This window comes from Podarcis pityusensis, assembly GCF_964106645.2.
Source record: "Podarcis pityusensis genome assembly, chromosome: 3".
In the NCBI taxonomy this organism is placed as follows: Eukaryota; Metazoa; Chordata; class Lepidosauria; order Squamata; family Lacertidae; genus Podarcis; species Podarcis pityusensis.
This window is the reverse complement of record NC_138026.1, coordinates 68,907,993-68,928,459: the sequence shown is the minus strand read 5'-3', so window position 1 is coordinate 68,928,459 and position 20,467 is coordinate 68,907,993. Positions and strand designations below refer to the sequence as shown.

Here is a 20,467-nt window from a genome sequence, read left to right as displayed (position 1 = left end):
CAACACTAAATTATATTAAATACAGCAGGAAAAACTGCCTATTTAAGATGAAAAAAGCCATGTTGCTATTTTGAGAACTGGCTGAATAAAACAGCACAGAAGGTTAATCTGTGGCTAACAAACATGGTCGTTAGCTATCATGCTCCGTTATGCAAATTGAAGTGATGATCCACTCTTAAGCATTAGGAGTTGAGAGGAACAAAATATGTTTGATTAATAAGGCTTTCGGCTATCCTTTCTTTCAAGCTAACTAAGGAATATACACAAGGGTGCGTGTTTGTGTGTGTCACACCCACTTCTGGGTGCAGATTGAAACCACTTTTGAAGAACTGTTAGGATTTGAGGAAAATCAGATTTAATCTTGCAGTTCTCAGACCCAGCTTGGATTTTTTGAGTGCTCTACAGATACTTTTTTCTGCATAATCATGTTATCTTCTGAGCCCTCATAATGTCTACTCAAAATGCATGCTTGTAAGTAAGCAAAGTATACTTTGGTTCTCCAAAGTATAGTTTGAATTTCCTCTTGGGGAAGAGGGGGTGAAAAATGGCCATAGAAGTAACCAAATGATCCAGAAGTAACCAAAACGGTGTCCCCTTCATTAGTCGTTGGATTCTAGCTCCCCTGTGCCAAAATGAAATCACATAAATCCTGCTTATTTCAGGAAGAAACCAAATGTCAGAAACAGCAGGAGGACAACACCTAATATGAAAACTTTAATAAAACACACAGTTACAGTAACTTCTTGCCTAAGTATACAGTGCCCTTCTTCATATAAGTAGATTAAGTGGTGGGGTGAAAATGGTCACTCCTGCTATGAAACTTTGGGCATGGTTGCAATTTAACAAAGGTAATTTCTCAACGTAAGTTTACAAAACTGCAGCCTTTAAAATATTGTAATTAAAAAGAGACTCCTTTTCATTGTCTAGCACTTACCTATATCTTTTGAGGTAATCTTTCGTCTTGGTTTCAAGACTGGCTGGGATGCTTCTACAGAGCCTGGAGGAAAAGTTATTTCCCTCCTAATTGGTGGTGGCTGGGTTGGAGGACCTGCGACCTGTGAGACTGGAACAGTGGGCATAACTTTCGGCATCTTCATGGAGGGCAGGAAAGGGGATTTACTTGGAGACATACGGTTTTCATGGGAGCGTGGGAAGGATGCAGGACTAGGCGCGCGAGAGATGTGGTTTGGCATCGACGGCGTCGTCTGGTAAGATGACTGAGGAGGTCGAGTGATAGGCTGCATGGAGGCAGAGGATGACATGTAAGAAGGCTGACGTTGGTTGACATGAGAAGGCCACTGGCTTTCATGGTTTATCCTCTGGTCAGGGACCATCATATCTTCAGTGCGGTTCATCCCTGGATAAGGTGGGGCCTGTGCAGGGCCTTGCCTATTTTGATATGGGTAAGACATATCGTTTCTTGTGGGCCACATGTTCTGTTGGGGGCCTTCACTGGAGGCTGATGACTGCATAGGACCACCAATCATCTGAGGAGGTATTCCATGTTGCTGCATTTGTCCCGGTGCCTGCATTCTCTCTCGGCTATAAGGATATGGATACTGTCCCTGTATGGGCCTTCGGTCTGGTCCAGAGTAAGCACTGTACTGGTTAAACATATCCTGCTGCTGGCCACTATACTGCATATTAAACATATCTCCTTCATGGCGTTTTGCTGGGGGCCCATACATGCCATCCATATGCCGTTTGTAGTTCTGAAAAGGAGGAACAACATGAATAAGCTTTAAAATACAATGAAAATATAATGTTTCATAGGAAGATTCATATTCCACAGTCAACCAATGAGATTTGCTACCACAAGACATAGTAATGGCTACCAACTTGATTCTTTTAAAATGGGTTAGACAGATTCATGGAAGATAAGGCTACCAAAGGCTACCAAGTCCTGATGACTATGTATTATCTCCAGGATGCCTCTGAGTACCAATTGTTGGGGGATTATGAATGCACTCATGTCCTGTGTGTGAGCTTCCCATAAGCATCTCTTTGAGCAGTGTGAGAACAGATTGCTAGACCTTTGGTCTGAACCAGCAGGGCTCTTATTAATTTCTTATGGCAGAAGCATTTGAGGCTACATTATACAGATTTTGGTAAAAATATGACATACTTTGATTAGTGTTTTCATTAACATATAATGCCTTTTTAATTATTTCAGTAAATAAATATGAATTGGCAGAAAATCCATCTTTCAGCTCTGGTGTACAACAAGTAGAAAAAAATGATTATTTTAGTGGCGAACAAAAAATGCTTGAAGATGATATATGAGACAGCCCTTTCATTTTCGGAGGTAGTTCTGATGTGTTTATAACTTTATGTTTAAAAGATAGTTAGCCTAAGGCTAATACATCTCATGTTAGTTCTCATTCCAGTGAAGCGTGGTAAAAAAATTATTGGTTATTTTTTGACATATCCAAGTTTGAAAAAACAATGTTTCTTTATTAGTAAGGTCATTTTTAAGACTTTTGTTTAAGATACATAAAACTGATAGTCTCTATAATTTTGAAGCTCGCTATAACTTTCTTTTCAGAAAATGAGACACAATAAAGCATATAAAATGGTATGAATGTATCACATGAGTAAAAGCACCTGGGATGCAAGATGTCTTCAACGAACACTAAAATAAAACAGAGAGAACTTTCCCCACATGCTTTTAGAATGTCAGAGGCCCTCCTGAAGGTGCTACCACCACCAGATGCTCAGGGGAAGGTGGTTAGAACCATCCCGATTTTCTCATATAGGAAAACAGCAGACTAAGCTTTTTAGGAGACTTTTGCCTCTAAGTGAAGGGAGTAATTGGATGCTCTGTGTTGTGTTGGCTATGGGTTGTATCGAGCACAGTCTAACTTTCCCCTCCTCTCCTCCCCCTGCAGCCCCCAGACACCCCCTAAAACTGCCCCCGAGAGTCCCCCAGCCTTCTGGAATACATTTCCACTTTTGGAACAGCAGCATTGGATTAAATCCTATGATTCTTGGTTACTGTTTTGTACTGAGATATATTTAAGGATATTTTCAGAAAGATATATATATAGGTATGATGTTTGTATGCTCAGAGCAAGCCAATCTCTGGTCCTTATGTAGCCAAAAGAGTATCATCTGTGTACAAGACGAAAGAATCAGCAGGACTTAAGAATCCATCTTTTTCTGTGTGTGGAGGCGGGGGGGAGACATTGTTAACTGGGAGAGAGGAAAGAACAGAATGAAATAAAGGTTGGCTGGCTGCTGGGGCCCTGGATAAAGGAATGCTACAGCTGCAGTTCCCACTAGAAAGCTGCTTTGAGAGTTTTACTGGGAAATGGGATATAAACATTATCCAGCAAACAACTTGGAACTTGGCTGTTGTGTGGCAGTGGCAGCCTTAGGTATAACTTTTCTGCCCTATCTTTTGGATAGTTTTAAGACAAACAACTTTGCAATTTGTAAATATTTACTTGGTCCCTTCATTCTCTTGCTAGCCTTCATGTTTCAACAGAGGTGGGGTTTTTCTTCTTGCCTCCTTTCCCACCGGATTTAGCTATCTGAAGTGCATGAAGATAACATAGAAACAGCCCTCCTCTCTCTACCAACATTACTGGGGATATGTCCTTTGTCTTTGTACATTGTCTATGCACTGGCATCAAATCTCCCTCAGTAAAAAAAACCACCAAACCCATCCTGTCCCGTGTGTCACTGAATCAGCTATTCACAACTATGAAACATTTCATACAAAAGGATCTACACACATGAAGTCATAGGCCTGGCAATGTCTTTTCTGTCTATCAGTGGAATTCATCCTAATGTTGCATTCTGTTTTTCAATGTCCGTATGCATGGATTTCTAGAATGAACTTTGCAGAGGGAAAATGACAACCACAAATGTTTACCTGCTGTTGTGGGAACATTCCAGGTTGGTGTCCTCCATAGGGTGGCTGTCCTGAAGGAGGTACTTGCACTGGATATTGCGGCCCATATTGTTCATGCCTGCAATGAGGAATGTGAGCTACTAATTAGTACAGACTATTTCCCAATTATAAACGGAGAGCTGATTATAAGAAGTCCTGAAGCTCTCCACAGAACCTCCCTTCTGTTCCATCATACCGCCTGTCAACAACAAAATGTTATTTGTTAAAACAGAAGTTTTGTTCATGGGGGGGGGTGTGCCTGGGCTGCAGCTCAGTTTGGTTCAGTGGAACTATATCAGAGTAAATTTATTTCAGTCTTACAAAAAAATGTAGAAGTAGTTGTGTGGGCTTGGATCTGAGAATTGAACATACCTACTGCTGCAGGTAGGAGGCAACATATGACATGGATGTATACCTGATTCACAAGTTTTCTGCTTTCCTTTAATCTCTTATGAGAGATGGAAATACTGTAGCAACTGAGTGAATTACTCGTATCCCAGGATCATGTGCAACTTCCTGTTTAGAGTGCTGGGCACATATAATTCCAATACCCAAGCTTCCACCTCACCTCACTTGCAAATATCTGAATGAACTGAAAGCTTTGAAGTCAAAATTATGTGCCCATCCTACAGTAGAAACAAATCCAACTGAGAGGTTGAAGCTGATTCTGCGTTTGAGTCACACAGTGATGATGAAATCTATGGTTAGCCAATAGTGTTAGAATATTACACTTTTAAAAAATTATTTATGTAAACAGGAGAAATATTTTATTCAGAGGTTTAAGGCAAATTTATAATTGAACTGGGATACATAAAAGTTAAACCAATTTTCTTTGAAAGTGAAATTAAACTTGGCAAAAGTCCTCCTTGTTGCACAGGAAGATTGGGGAGTGCGTAAGCCTGATGCTTTGCTTGAGCTTCATGAGGTTCATCAACTTAGCACTAAATTATGGTTTAGTACAGGAGTAGCCAGCATGATGTCCCCCAGATGTTATGGATTACAACTCCCATCATCCCTGATCATTGGCTATGCTTGCTGAGGCTGGTGGGAGTTGAACTACCCTGGGTTAGAGTTACATGTGAATGCATGCATTGTGAGAACTTCATGTAAGCATGATTATGTTTATTACATATTTTGAGAACTCAAGAGCTGTAGGCACACCTTGAAACTTTCCTGTGTAACTTGGTAACACTGCAGAGTACTGTATCTAATTTTGATGGGAGACCTCCAACTGGATATAACTTAATTTGCTATAATATAACATCCAAACCATCTCGTCTCAGATTAAAAGCACGACCTTAAGACTCATTTATCCAGCAAATGAACATCTAGGATTGCTCTTGCAATTGGTCAGTCAGTGCAAAGATGCCATGGACCCCCTGTGCCCTTCCCAAATCTACTCCAGAGAATTGGAGGAACCCCCAAAACAGATTTAGGGTGTGTGGGGGGAACAGGGCAGTGAGTCTTTGAATGAATGGAAATACTTCATGGGATACTTCCCAGGGCACCCTGCCTGTGGAATACCTTTTCTAGGATTAGCTCACATGGCACCAAATTTGATGTCAATGCCATGCCAGGTCACAACTTGTTATTTTGCTATTTAAAATTTGTAAATTGTCCTCGAAATGTATTAATATAAACAAACAATATGATCTAAGGTATTTAATTTGCTACGGAGCCCCTTACACTGGCATAACCATACAGACACAAATCTAAAATAGGCAATAATTAGCAACTAGAATATTAATACTCAGGACCTAAGAAAAATAAGCTTCTTTACCTGATAAACCAAGGATGCCCCCTTGGTAAGGCTGGAATAAGCCACCTTGTGTGCTCTTACTGTGACGTATTTCTTTTATGTTCAAGGTATACTGCACTAGGCTACCGCTGTCCCTTCTTTCAAATCCCTTCTCAAACCTCAGTCCTTATTCCCAACCTTTAAGCACATGGAACTGCATGTGCTTGCGTTATTTTCTCCCTCCCTTTGTCTTTCCTCCCTCCCCTCTATTATCTTCCCTCCCATTGTCTATCTTAAGCTCCTTGAAGGTAGGGATTTGCCTATTTTGCCCATGTAACTGTAAGGTGCCATGTATGGTGATGGCACCACATGTATGTACAGATGTCATATTCATAGAAGATCCACTGGCTATACAAATATATGATGGTTTTTTATATCTCTGCAGCACTTCTTAAATGTTCTCAGCGAGTTACAGTTGTAAAATTTGATTTTAAAAATGTCTGACAGAATGAGGTTTAAGGGAAAAGTCAAAGGTCTGCTTTCACCCTAGAGAGCAGACTCAGTTCATGCTGACGTCTGCAAGTGAGAGAAGTCTGTGCATATATATGCTGGAATTCTAGCTCCTAGAGGGTTCCACTTAAAAACATAAGCCATATTTCAAGGAATCTCAATTAATTTGTTTACAAAATGTTGCAACCAAAGAAAGACATGGGAGCCTCAACATTTAATGACTAAATTTAAAGTAAAAGGTTAAGAACAGTACTTCATGTGTATATATGAGCAAAATAACAATTTTATTTTGATTTATGGAAGTAGAAGGGCTTTTGCAATCCCATGTTCTCTAGAAGTTCAAAATGAACATACTGTTATAATCTAAAACTGAAATAATGAAAAGCCAGACATCAAGCTCCTGTAAGTTCTGGAAACACTCCACTGACATGGCTGCTGAGCCACTGCTACTGTTCTCAAAGGAGTCGATGATGCCAGGGAACGGCAGAAGTCCCATTGAAAGAAAAAAGGCTACACAGCAACAATGCTTGGTAAATTGCACCTTCTGCCCAGTGGCTCTTAAGATTTAAAATTATCTGGTTAACACAGGCATTTGAAACAAATTAAATTGTTGTTCACCTTTGCTGCCCAGGGTAACGGTTAGGAGAGTACATGCTTGGGTCACTGTTTGAAGGCACCATGTTGCTTTGACCAGGTGCTCCCATACTGCCTTCAGGACCCAGCCCATGATCCGACCTAAAAATGACAAAGGAAACCTCATGCTGTAAAAAGCACTTATTCTCTCAATCTGCTAAAAAAATAATTAAAAAATCAAAAAAATCAAGGCATAGCCGGTTTGGGCTCCAGACCTCTCAGGGACTCAAAGTGTCATTGAGACCACTGCAGTTTATTTCTTCAAGGAATAAATGTATGGCACCTATTTTATGCTGCTCTTGATTATGAAATTCAGCCTACTGAAACCTGAAACATGGAAACAGCTACACATAACTGGGAAGGGGGGAGGGACAAATGACATGCCACTTACAGTTCTGTGACTTCTATTCCTAACAGTAAAAAAAATCACAAAACAACTTAGTTTGACAAAATTCAAGATGTTTTGAAATTAGCTTAATTTTAGTTTGGCCTTCAAACACTAGATGTTTTGGGAATATTTAGTAGAGATTATTTCTAATAATTAGAGTTTCATGTTGCAGATTTACATTTTTTTTTTTAAAAAAAATTGTGTGTGTGTGTGTGTGTATGTAGGCAAATTTGTTATTTAGCTCTTTAGTGAAGTTGTGGGACAAAACACTTCTAACCGGTAAAATATATTTTCCTTTGCACTAATCCTTTCTGTTGGTATCCAGAGCTTATAATAGAATCATAGATCTGTAGAACTGGGAGGGATCCTGAAGGTCATCTAATCCAACCCCATGCAATGAAGGAATCTCCACTACTAGCTTTTTCAAAAGTCTTTATTAATATAATTAAGAAATAATCCATTCTAGCTACTGAACCAATGACAATGGGATTATAGTTATAACCACATCACAGGAGCAGTGCCTCTCAAAGACAGAGGCAGGAAGCTAAATTACTGGGACATGGAGCAAAACATAGTCTGCATGCTTTGTTTTTATTGAAAAGAAGAAAAAGGGGCTTTTTTGTTTTTTGTTTTACTAGTGCTGTGCCAAATTTTGAAGAGAGAGAGAAAAGGTTTGCAAAAACCCCTGTACCTTCCGTTCTTTCATGCATTTTGCCATATTTGTATCCAGCCATTGTTCCCCTCCCCAAACTATTTGAGTGCAATTATGATGATGATGATGATGATGATTTTACCTAAAAAGACTTTTGTGCTTGATCCCAAGCAATCACCATCATATAGACAATCAGACCTGGCTACGTGGTGATATCACTTAGGGCAAAGAAAACTCTCCAGCTGACCTGACTCTAAACAGCTGGAGGGGAATGCACAAGTAACCATGCTGACACTCTCTGTCTTGCTCTGCTGTTTGTTTCTCTGGCTGCCAAGGTAAGACTTTTATTCCAATTACATGTAGTTGTTCTTGTTGGGTCAGAATGTAGATGAGGATATGCATCCTACTGAAAGTAGTGCTGTGTACATGGCAGAGATCAAAGTTTGGATATACACTGGATTACTTTCAACAGGACATGCAGTCAAGTACACATGCAAATGTGCAGCCACATTTTGCCCCATTAGTCAACTATGCTTTGGCAATGGGGACCTGCTCCCTCTTTCTGACACCCACCTCCTCATGAACATTTTTACACCCTTTTGCAAAGGAGTCTGCAAAATCACCCAAAAGAGTAGAGTGCAGTTTGTCAGGGCTAAAATGTTCATTAAGAGCAAACGCACTTCAGCTCAGTCATGATGATGCCCCTCCAAATAAGAATTCAAATATACCCAACAACATACCTAAATTTCCTTATGCAGCCCCACCCCTCACTTACTGATTCCTTGTATGTGGGGGGGGTGTGTGTGTGGAGAGAATAGACTCAGTTTTTACTAATGATTTTACTCTAATTGATTCAGGAGATTGCTACATTACAGATGGGGAGCTTGTGGCCCCATAAAAGTTTTTTGGGCTGCAACTGGGTATAGTCCAACATTACCTGGAGGGCCATGGGTTTCCCATCCCTGGCCCAGATGGTGTGAAGTCATCAGTATAGAACGCCATTGTAAGGGAGGAGCAAAAAAGACAGAGTCACTCACCTCCGGTCATAACCACTTCCATAGGCAAACTGCTGGCGCTGGCCCATGCCCATATTGGACATTGCGCCCGAGGGAGTCTGGTTGTACATTTCCTGCATTCCACTGTTGGGCATCTGTCCAGGGGTCATGAAGGGTTCACTGTTTCCAGGCACTGCAAGCAGAGAAGAAAACAGGTGTGCACCTGAAATTAATAGGCGTTTACTCCCAAATAGATGTTCGTAGACTGTAACCTAGCAGTGCGTTTTTAAAACTTTGCTGACAATCCTTTCCCCTTTTATAGAAGTATCCTTCCGTCCAAACCGCACCAAACCCTGAAAGAGCACCTATAGCTTATGAAATGTAATAAAAAGCAGAGAGCAGTGAGAACAGTATCATACAGGGTTTTCCCCTTCACATCTCTGGGATGCAAAGGTAACAAATCACCTAAATTCACACACACGTACACATAAAGTAGCTAGGAAACAGAATATACCTTTTCTCATCCCACCAAAAGGGTCCTTATTCGGTTCATAGGGCATTCTTCCCATCATATCTGGCATATTCATAGACTGCTGATAAGGTGCATTTGGGGTCATGGAGTTTCGCTTTGGGAATGTCGAATCACTTACATCTGAAAAGGGATCATGCACACTAATGGAACTATTTCTAAAGAGACAGAGGAAAAGAAAGCATTAATGTCATGGAAACAGAAACACACATTGTGATACCTTATTAGATGGTGAGCCATGTAGTTCAGTGAGTTAAATTGCTCTAAAAAACTCCATCGGTTTTACACTTTTACCATTTTACTTTGACAGCCCACTTTCAAAACCCAGGTTCAAAAACATTCTAGGCACTTGTGTTTTCATATAGTAAACTGCCCTGTGATCCTCAGATGATGGGTGCTACAGAAATTTAATAAGAATAATAATAATGTGGCAGTGGGACACACACACACACACACACCCCTTTTCATAAGTGTCCTGAAGGAATGCAAGTGATATGAGTTCCAGAGTAAAAGACTCAGCCTGCAAACTCACATGTAAGTTGAAACTAGCTAGTCTCAAGACAGAGCCTGGAGAAACCTTCTGTATTTTGACTTCAGCAATGAGTGCAAAAATCAAAACAAAGCCTGCACACTCAATGGTGTGTGTGTGTGTGTGTGTGTGTGTGTGTGTGACCATTATAAGAAGCTTCCTCCCACTTTACACTGAGTCCATGCAATTCATGACAGCACCCTCTTTTGCATGACTGGGCACTGGGGTCAGGATCAAACACGGTGGGGCAAGAGATTATGGAGTTTAGATTCCCATGGCATGCAGTCATGTCATAGATACCAATGAGATTTCCACAACAACAATACATTGAATTCTGAGCCACAAGAAAACATCCCTGAAAGAAAGATACAGCACAAAGTCCAGACAGGGTCTAAGAAAGGGGAAAGAAAATATACTACCTGTTGCCCTGCAGAGGTGTCATTTGTCCATGAGGTGTAGATGCTGGTGTTGGAGGCTTGAGGTCACCTGGTACTTCAGTCATGGAATTGCTACCAGTTGACTGAGGTGTCTGTGGACCTTGAAGGGAACCCGAATTTGCTGGAAGATTCAAAACAGGAGAATAAATATTAGGCATGTGGGAAAACAAATAACTATGAAACCAAGAGGGGGAGACAGAGAGCAAGTGCCCATCAATATTTTGTTTTCTCTGAATATACCTAGTGCCTGAGATGTTTTATGTTACTAAATTCCTGTCTTTTGTGTATCTAAGAGATGAGTCTACTGCTTAAGCCAAGATGGTCGGGATTAAGAGTGGTGGTTGAACACACCTCTAAATAATAGGTCACATTACCTATGTCTAATCCTCTCACTGGATCACTAGATGCCTCACAAGAAACGATTAAATTGAGAGAATGCTGATCCTCCCTCATCCTACCCCAGACACGAACAAAAAAGGCAGAACTAATCTTCTGATTAGATGACTGTTCCAAGGACCATGTCATCTCAAGTGATGCATGTGGAAGAAAAGTTCCCATTTAAATAAAGCTTAGACATGAGATGCCTTCTGCAAAGGTAGTGATCCTAATGCCTCATTATGTGTAGAACCCCAAATTATTTTTATAGTAGCCTATAAATATGGGAACTGACAGATTTCTGGTATCTTGAGATTATAGAATTATACTTAGTTGAATATAATAGTGTCTAAATCAGTTCTATAAATAGGTGCTATTTGAATCTTTGGGGTTTGTCCTGTCCATTTACTGCTTCCTGAAATACTGGAACCATTAGCAATGGCTATTTCTGATTCAACAAATACAGAACTGAAAAAAGCTGAGAAGTCATAAACTGTTGACTAGAAAATATCAAATACTCATCTCACACTATGTTTCAACCCTTCCTCAGCTCATTAAGCATGAATTTTGCTTAGCCGTACCTTAATTCTAACTAAATTCAGTCTAAGAAACGAAAGCTAATTGTTTGTAGAACATACTTGTAACATTTACAGGAAGCACAAATATACTCTGTTTTGGGGGCAAAATAATGATCTCTCTCACAGTGTCTAGTCATATAAATATGTCTGACATAAAAAGAGAAAGGAAAACAAGATACCCAACTGTGAATTTGTAGGCTAGGTTTCTACCTGCTGGTTGTTGTTTTTGAAACTACTAGCTATAATAAACAGCTGCAAAATGTGGCATGCAGTGGAAGCCATAGGCTTGAGCCTCAACTGTGAAACAGAAGAGCCAGTTCTAAGGGCCTGAGTGTATTTCAAAGGATTTTGAAGTATTGCTTTGCAATACTTTATTTTTTTACTGATAATCTGTCCAGTCTGGAGAGGTTCATGTCAGGCAACAACTTTACTATGATGATGATGACAACGACGACGATGATGATGGGTTTTTTGGGGGTGGGTGGGTGGGGAACTTATCCAAATAAACAAGGTCCAACAGGGTCTGTGGAAGATGCTGAAGTTTTGATGAGCATCAGGAGGACCAGAGCTCCACAGCAATCACTGAAGAGACCTTTCTTCTAGGGGCTCATATGGTTCTAATTTGTTGCACAGAACTAATACACCAAAGAGTGACCTCAGAGGTCATGCTGGAACTCAGGGGCACAACAGGTCTACAGCTTTGTTAGTCAATGACCCCTGAATTATTGCTAAGGCAGACTGCAGGAAGTCATTGGTGTATTAGTATTAATATTTGTTAGTCGCTTGTCTCACATTGATCCGAAGCAACTTACTCTATACACCACTACCACTTTTTGTGACATTAAAATATGTAATCAACACTTTTAAAACCAAAAATTACTTTTATTATTTTTTTAAAATGATATTTATTAAGAATTTTAAAGTTACAGAAAAAACAAAAAAGAAAAAGAAAAAACAGAAGAAAAACAAACCACAATCAAACAATACAAATTGATAAAAATCAAAATCCAAAAAAATAAGAACAAAGCACGTAGCACATCACAATCAAAAAACAAAAATAAGCCACAAACATTTAAAAAAAACAAGTCCAATATTCTCAAATCCTTGACTGTCATTACCTTCTTTCTTTGACCTCCTCACTACTCCCTTTTTTTGTATCCTAGTTGTTAATTGTAACAGCAAATCCTTTCCATTTTTCATAATATTCTGTCATTACATTACCTTAATCTATTTTAACCTTATCTTACTATAAAAGACCCTAAAACTTGAAACTTAGATTTTATTTATACCAATTTCTCATAACCACAGCATATTCTTACATAATTCTTTTAACATTTTTGCTAAAGCCAGATAATTTCGTTCCAACATTTTTCTAACATTCATCAATTTTATAAAGCAATCCTAATAAAAAAAAAATTTCTTCCAATCTTCATCCAGCGTCTCTTCCTCCTGGTCCCGGGTTTTGTCAGTCCTTTCTATCCCATCAATCTAGCGCATTAACCTGATAATCTTATGTCCGAGGCCCTTAAGTCTCTTCCATGTCCCTTCCGCGGCTCTTCTTCATATTTATACCTGTACTTTACTTTGTCTCCTGGTCCTTTCACTCGTGGGAACTCCAACTTGACAGTGTTTTTGACCCTTCTCAACAAATCAGTCCCTTTTCCATATTCCACACTAAACTCCATGTGGTATTTAAAAACATGTTTCAAAGTCCCTCCAGAATTAAGAGCCCCCACAACCCCAAACATCTCACGGCCCATTGCCAGACTTGAAAAGTCCAAACATCCCTGCATAGGGGGGTCTATCCAACCCCCCATTTCCAAACCAAACCAAACTTTATCTTTCCAAATCTGGCTTTTTCCAAGTTCATTTGGCAGATCCAAGAGCTCATGTTCCTGCTGGGCCATAGCTCCCTCCATCTCTGGTGCCCGAGGTTCAGCAACATCCTCTTCCCTCATCTGATCTGTCAGAGCACACTCCTGATTTGATTCCTGGGTGGGCTCTATATAGTTTCCCACTACCTGTCCAAAATTTCTGATTGCAGCAGTCATCAAGTCCGTCTTCTCATGTAGCTGTTCCAGTAGGGCACTTGTTTTGCAGAAAGCACGCACCAGAGCTTCTGGATACATTGTTCTGCAAGGTCAGAAGTCTATTCCCACGATCGTAATCTGTTGCAGCTGCAGAGCTCCCCGATTCAGATTTAGTAACAGTTTCACAGGCTCCCTCTAGGGGAAGAACTTCTATTTGTTCTTTTCTTTTAAAGGCAGATCTAGCAACAAAGTTTCCTTTTTCAGATATTTTGTCAATATTTGTTCCTTTAAAATGCGAAGGAGAACAATGGAATCACTATGTTTCTCTTCTTTTAACTATCTGTCAAAGACGTTTGTCTCTGGTCAATGAGCTTCCCAATAAACGCCAGTCCTGACACCCCGCTCCCAGGATCAAGACGGTGGAAAATTACTTTGCTTTACACTCTCTTCTGCAGGTTTAAACAGTCCGGAAAAAATCCCCCCTCTTCTCCTGCTTCCGAAGGGGGTTCAACAATTTTAAATGATGAAAGTTAATCCTTTACAAGCGATTTTCTGAACTCTAGTTTGCCATGTCTTTGCTTTAATCTACCTACAAGAAACGGAAGGCTGACTTCCTGTTTAGACCTTCCCGTTTCAGTGCCAAATTGAGATGAATTTCTTAGTCCAATTTTCCTTTCTACTCGCAGGTCATTATTTATAGTCCAATTGTCCGAAATTAAAGTACTCACGGGTGATTGTTTTAAAAGCCAAATTGTCCCAGGAAAAAGGCAGCACTCTCCGGCAACGGCTGTGCGGCTTCGCTCCACGGAAGAAGCAGTTGACTCTCAGCACCGCGCCACTTCCCCCTCTTCGCTCCGGAGCCCATAAGTGGGTTCCTTTACGGGTTGGGGGGGCGCTAAAGGTGCCCGCCAAGTCCCATGATCACAGGCTTCATCCGCCTGTGATTTTTGAAAGGGTCCCCGCTTCGCTGTAGCGGGAAAGACCCGTTTTCCGTGGAGCTGGTCCCTCCGAATCAGAGGGAATCCGCCATTACCGATGGCGCCACCCCGGAAGTCCAAAAATTACTTTTAAAGTAGCACCGGGGGGGGGGGGGCAGTTTTAATTACAAATTGTTAAACTCCCTGCCTTTCCTTCTCCCAGCTTCCCACCTATCCACTCTAAACCATTAAGATACAGAGTCTATAACCAGAACCAACTGCTTTCCAAGGGATGGGCAGTAAGAGGAACATTCTCAACCCCAGCTCTACCAGAAGTAATGCTGATGCAGAAATGACAGGAAAATCCATAGTGGCACTCCAAAAAAGGACGTCCACTTCAAATCCAAAATGTACCCTTACTGTAATCCCATACTCCCCTCTCAGAGAGGGGCTAGGGCCTTCAAACCCAATTAATGGAGTATCTGGTGTAACTCAAGTTAATTTCTACAGGATATAACATTCATGCTGCCCTTCCTGCTGTTTGTGCATGCATGCATGCATGCACATGCACAAATGCACCTAGCTGCTCTCAACACACTAGGATCTTTCCAAATGCTTAAAAAACAACAACAACAACATTTTCCTACCCCCCACCCAGGTTGGGCAAATGGAGCCCTGTGGAATCTCAGAACCAAGGGGAAGAGAAGCAGTATCCCTGCACCACATTCTGGGTTCTGTTTTTCAGGAACAAGCAAAGCCAATTGTGCTCCTAATGTCTATCCCTTCAAGACAAAACAGGCTAAGAACCTTAGAAAAGCCCTGCTGCATCTAAACAATGGCTCTGATCTCACCCAGTGGCCACCCAGATTCTTATGGCAAACTTGCATGCAGGATGAGTACAAAACAATATTTTCCACTTGTGCTTCCCAGCAACTTGTATTCAGAGACACACTGTCCCCAATACTGGACATGGTGGCTAGTACCCACTGATAGGCTTATCCTTTATGGTTTTGTCTAATCCCCTTTCAAAGCCAACAAGTTGGTGGCAGTTACATCTTTGTGGGGCTGTGTATGTCATTGTTTAACATGTTGCTGCTCATCATACATGACTACCTATAAGATCTAGTCCTGATTGGATACCCTTAAACATGTGCAGGTGTGTGTGTTTGGGGAGATGTGACAAGGAATTAAGGGCTGAAAAGGAAGAAAAGACTGTGCTGAATCTGTCTTTTGTTAAAAAGCAAGCAATTCTTTTTAAGTAATAAAAATCAGACAGAAGGTGACCTGAAACAAACTTAGCTACATCACCCAAAGGACAGGAGCAGGCCGAAAAGTGAGTAACAAATTCTGAATGTGGATCCTGTAATGCGTCAAAAGCTTGGGATCAACTCTTTATGGCTAGGAGTGCAATGTGGAAAGGACCGTCACCGTGCAATGAGTAGCAGATGCACCACAGCAGCACTTGGTGAGTTGCTAGAATAGTTTCAGACATCTTTTTCATTTGCCATTCGCACCTAATCATACTATCCAGTAAATAATAAAAAGGAGAGGGGAGGGAGAGAATGAAATCTCTTCTACTTGCCAGCAGTCTCCCGGCTATTCCACCTCCCCCCCCAAAAAAAATCAGGCTGGAAATGGGGGGGAAATGACTATAACCTCTTGGAACTTCATTAATAAGAGGCCTAACATGCTCTCTAGGAAATCCCTACCTTTTGCCAGAAGCTACAAATGTATACTCTAAAATAAACAATGGAAAGGTTACTGAAGGTTAAGTACATTCACATACTTCAGTCTTAACAGCCAGACGCCACGCTGGGAACATAATTTACACAGCATGAACTCAGTGCCCTAATTCTGACAAGGGTGGGGGAAGCGGTGGGAGGTTTCGCAGGATGCATCACATGTCCACAGTGAATGGAGGTCAATCAAAGGGCACCTTTGTTTATAACCCAGACCCCTCTCTCGTTTATCTTCCGCTGGGGATTCCCTGGTTGGCTGCATGACAGATTTTGTGACATCACCTGTCAGCTAATAATAGAAATTCAGTCAGCCACCTGCCAGCAAAGATAGATGGGTTTTTGGTTACAGACTTACTAATTAAATGACTGGCTTACACCCGCCTCCCCTCTCCTCCCTCCTCCTTGTGTTGCATCTCAGCTGCCAAGGAAACCCAGGGAGCAGCTCCTCAGTGCTCCCGGTTGTAGCAGAGTCTCAAACTTTTACGGATTTGCTATAATGAGCCCTCTGCTAACATCACAGAGGCAGGAGCCTTTGAAGTATTTGGCTCAGTTCTCTTTGACTATCTGGTGAAACAGAAAAACAACCAACAGATCCACATATCAGCCAAGGATGAGGCTGTATGAACCCCGCAGCATGCAGGGATGTTTGCAAAAGCTCATACCTTGGGGCAACACCTTGGCATGTTTCCTTCAGATAGGATTTATTGGGTAGGAGTGAATGGCGTTTCATGAATCGCAGCAGATGCTGCACACACGCATTCAGATGGTAATGATTGGGTCAGACATATTCTAACACAGCACTACACACCACTTTCAAACAAGTTAGGATTGTAAGGATCAGAGCCTTAAAATGAGGGCATCTTGGCTGATATATGAGAAAGTCTGCACTCCACTGAATAAGATTCTCTGTCTTGCTCTCTAAGTGTAGCAATCCAATTCCTCCTGACGAATTGGTGAACAATATAAAAGCCATAGGGAGAAAAAAACAACCCAGAAAACATTGGCTAGAAACTTCTTCTACGTCAAGTGGCAGAATAAACACTTGTAAAGCATGCACAAACATGCAATGTGTATGAAAGTACTATGTATACAGGGTTGCATTTGCTGTGGGTGGCGTGATATCATCCTTTTTTCTTTTTTTTTGAGGGAGAAGGACGTGCCTTTACTCCTGAGATACTACAATGATATTTGGCACACATATTCAGGATAACATTCTACATTTTAAATTATAAGCACAGTTCTACTCCCTCACCTGTTTGCTGCAAATATATCAGAATTTATTTCCATTTAAAATGGGAATACAGTCATACCTTGGGTTACAGACACTTCAGGTTGCGTTTTTTTGGGTTATGGACCCGCCGAAACCCGGAAGTACCGGAATGGGTTACTTCTGGGGGTTGTGTATGCGCAGAAGCTCTAAATCACGCTTTGCGAATGCGTAGAAGTGCTGAATCGCAACCCGCGCATGCGCAGACGACCTCTGTGGTTGCGAAAGCTGTGGGTTGCGAACATGCATCCCCCACGGATCACGTTAACAACCCGAGTGTCCACTGTATATGATGTGATGTACTCAATATTGTAATGAAAAATAAATAAATCTAATTATTTTTAAAAATAATTTATTGCCACGCTCATGGCAAAGACTCATTTGTCCATATTCTTAATATAATGAAACATATGAAAGCTAGCATGCATATTTAGAACACCTTTCTAATTTTCAAGTTGAAATATTAGCATCCTTTTTCAAAGAGCCCAGGACAGCTGTAAAATAGTGTGCTGGCATTTCACTCCTAAATACTGAACAGGTAATAATGAAACATACAATGTACATTGTAAGACACTATTATTTGGCTTAAGTTAAACCCCAAAACCACTTTCAGTGGGACAGGGGTGGGGGGGGGGGAGAGAAGATTCAAAACACAGTGCAAACCAGTATCAAAAGTGAGACATTTCAAACACTAGTACTGTATGTAAAGTAAAATTTAATTATATCCTAAATACAGCCAGTGAAGTGGCTAGGAGGAAATTGGAAAGCATAATTTAGTCTCATATATAAATCCCCTTTCCTGCTTTCAGCAGATGCTGATGAGAAATCTGTTTGGTAATTGACTTTGTACTAGTAAAATGTAGTTCAAAGGAGTGAAAGCAGAAACACCGACATGACTGTTTCCTGTTTTTAGTAGTATCTTATTCTGTTCTGAAGCCATAGCAAGTTTATCTAGCCCAACTTGCAACACGAGTTCTTTTGTGTGGTTTACAGTGCCAATGGGTTCATAAACTGTTTGAAAAGAACAAATGCTGGCAATTAGGAGACCAGTCCTTATGCATTTTGCAGAATCTATACCTCAGCAGGATTTCATGTGCTAAAGTTCTTTCATCTAGAAGAGTCTTTCTTGGGGTAGACCTGTTTTACATTTCCCTCTCCCACAGTAAACAAAACACACCTTCCTTTTCAAGTCCCTAAGCTCTGGGGGTTTTCGGGGAGTGTGGGAAGAAGTTTCCATTTTGACCAAAGACAAGTTCTTTGAACTAAGTACAATGCTGTTGATGATATATTTTGTACATGAAATCTGTCAGTTTCATGCCAGTAAAGGTGTAGAGGAGTGGTGATAAGAGGTAAAGAGAGGTTCATTTGCATGGGGGTGGGGTGGGGAATCCAACACTAATTCTTCTTGTTGTAAGTTTGTGGGTGTCAGACCCATTCTAACCCCTGGACACAAGAAATGTTAAAATATAAGCAAGGGTAGCTTCCTGTGTTGAGGCAATCACATGGTTGATGGGCCACTGGAACAAAGGAAATGTGATAAGCCCTAAAGAGAACAGAGGAAAGGGGGCTCTGTGCCAGTCAGCAAATGGATGGGGTCCCTCCTTTACCTTTTAGATAGTGAGAAGCAAAAAGTCTGAGGGCAGTTTGCTGTGATGTGACTAAGAGGGAAAAGCTGGAGGGTTAAAAGGCAGAGAGAAAGCCATGGCTGATTTCTCCTTGAATCCAAGGTTGTGGCAATTGGAGACACAATACTGTTGTTGGTGTGGTGATGCTGTGAACCCCTCCATTGTAGGCTCAGGTTGTATATATGTACATAAGCCATATATCATTGAGACACCACAGTCTCGCTGTGCCTCATTTCCGCCCTGGGTAGGCGCCTGGGATCTCACCACTTGGAGATAGGGATGGCATGCAACTGTATCTTTTTACTTTGGTTCTCTGTCTTTCTAGAGGGTTTATATGTTGCAATAAAAGGACACTAAATTGCTATGAAAATTTCCTAGTTTTTGTGAAGGAAAAATAATACTTCTCGTCATAGCTGGAAATGAATTTTCCTATCATAATGCGCACCACATTAAAAATGCACAAGAAGGTATATTTGAAGGTATTTATGAATGGATATATGATCCCACACCAAAAAAGGCAAAATTGCTCTAGTTCAAAATATGTTAATTTGTTGCCAGTGATTTAATTAATTTAGGAAAAGAATAAACAACACTAGAACAAAAAATCTTAGGACACTTAAGGCTAAGTTTTATTATGGCATATGCTCTTATGGGCTTGAGCCCACTTCAATAAATGAATAAAATGTTACCCTCAGTTGGCAGACACACATACATGCAAACACACATGCATGGGCACAGAGGAAAAATTGTTTTTTAAAGCAGTGGTCATGTAATATAAGGGGTTGCAGTAGGTCTGTGACATTCCTATACAGAGCCCAGATGTATATATGATAAGAACAGTATACCCCATTCATAACAGCAGCCACTGTGATAATACTATCTTTTTACTGTAATTTAACAACTGTAGTGGAAAAGAAATCCAGAATACTGATTAAACCCAAATTGAATAGAATCTACTTTACTGATAACATTTTGGTCCAGCAATTTCACACTGGAGCCTCTGCTTTAAGTCTTTTTTGTTGAAGGATGAGAACTTTGACGATGCTGAGAGGTCAGCAGTGTAGTGACATGGGGAAATGAAATGTTCTCCTACTGGTTTCTGAATGTTGAGATTTTTGTTGTCAGATTTGTGTCCAGTTTCTCTTGTGTAGAAACTGACCTCTTAGTTCTAAACAGACTACGAAAGGGAATTGTGCCAGGTGTGTACACACACACACACACACACACACACACACACACACACACTGTTAGAATTCCTGCTCCATGATTGCAGTCACAGGATTTTTGTCTTTCACATGACATGGTATGTTTTAACTCCACAGAGTGAGAAGTGACGAAGACAGGATGTTTGTGTTACTGTGTTCCGTGAAGTGGGACTATTGTCCTTTGTGTCTTTGCTGTCTGATGCTAGAGAGAGAGGGAGCCATGTTGCAGTGCTCCGTGTGTGTTTATATGTAAATAAAGTAGATTAGCCAAATGCTGAGTTGCTGAGGTCTGTCATGCATGATTCGCAAACTCTGCAGATCCCTAAGTATGCCGGTGTTGGTTGGCATCGGTCGCTGTGATGTTCGGGCTGAAGAAAGCTTATGAAGCTCCCGAACAATCGACCAGGAGGGAGGGAACATGACAG

The 20,467-nt window shown here is 40.9% G+C and overlaps 1 protein-coding gene across 14 annotated transcripts in view; it reads right to left on the bottom strand.

The window, feature by feature from the left end:
- Positions 1 to 20,467, bottom strand: part of ARID1B (AT-rich interaction domain 1B) — a 347,348-nt gene that overhangs the window by 5,934 nt on the left and 320,947 nt on the right. For 10 of the 14 annotated variants that reach the window (XM_080998325.1, XM_080998335.1, XM_080998331.1 and 7 more), the window contains 6 exons: positions 10,289 to 10,427; positions 9,326 to 9,498; positions 8,854 to 9,004; positions 6,762 to 6,878; positions 3,878 to 3,974; positions 935 to 1,712 (listed from right to left, as the gene is read on the bottom strand). In XM_080998325.1, the coding sequence (XP_080854451.1) occupies positions 935 to 1,712; positions 3,878 to 3,974; positions 6,762 to 6,878; positions 8,854 to 9,004; positions 9,326 to 9,498; positions 10,289 to 10,427 (1,455 nt within the window). The remainder of the gene's footprint in view (positions 1 to 934; positions 1,713 to 3,877; positions 3,975 to 6,761; positions 6,879 to 8,853; positions 9,005 to 9,325; positions 9,499 to 10,288; positions 10,428 to 20,467) is intronic. The other 4 variants (XM_080998333.1, XM_080998326.1, XM_080998338.1 and 1 more) reach the window with 1 other exon arrangement.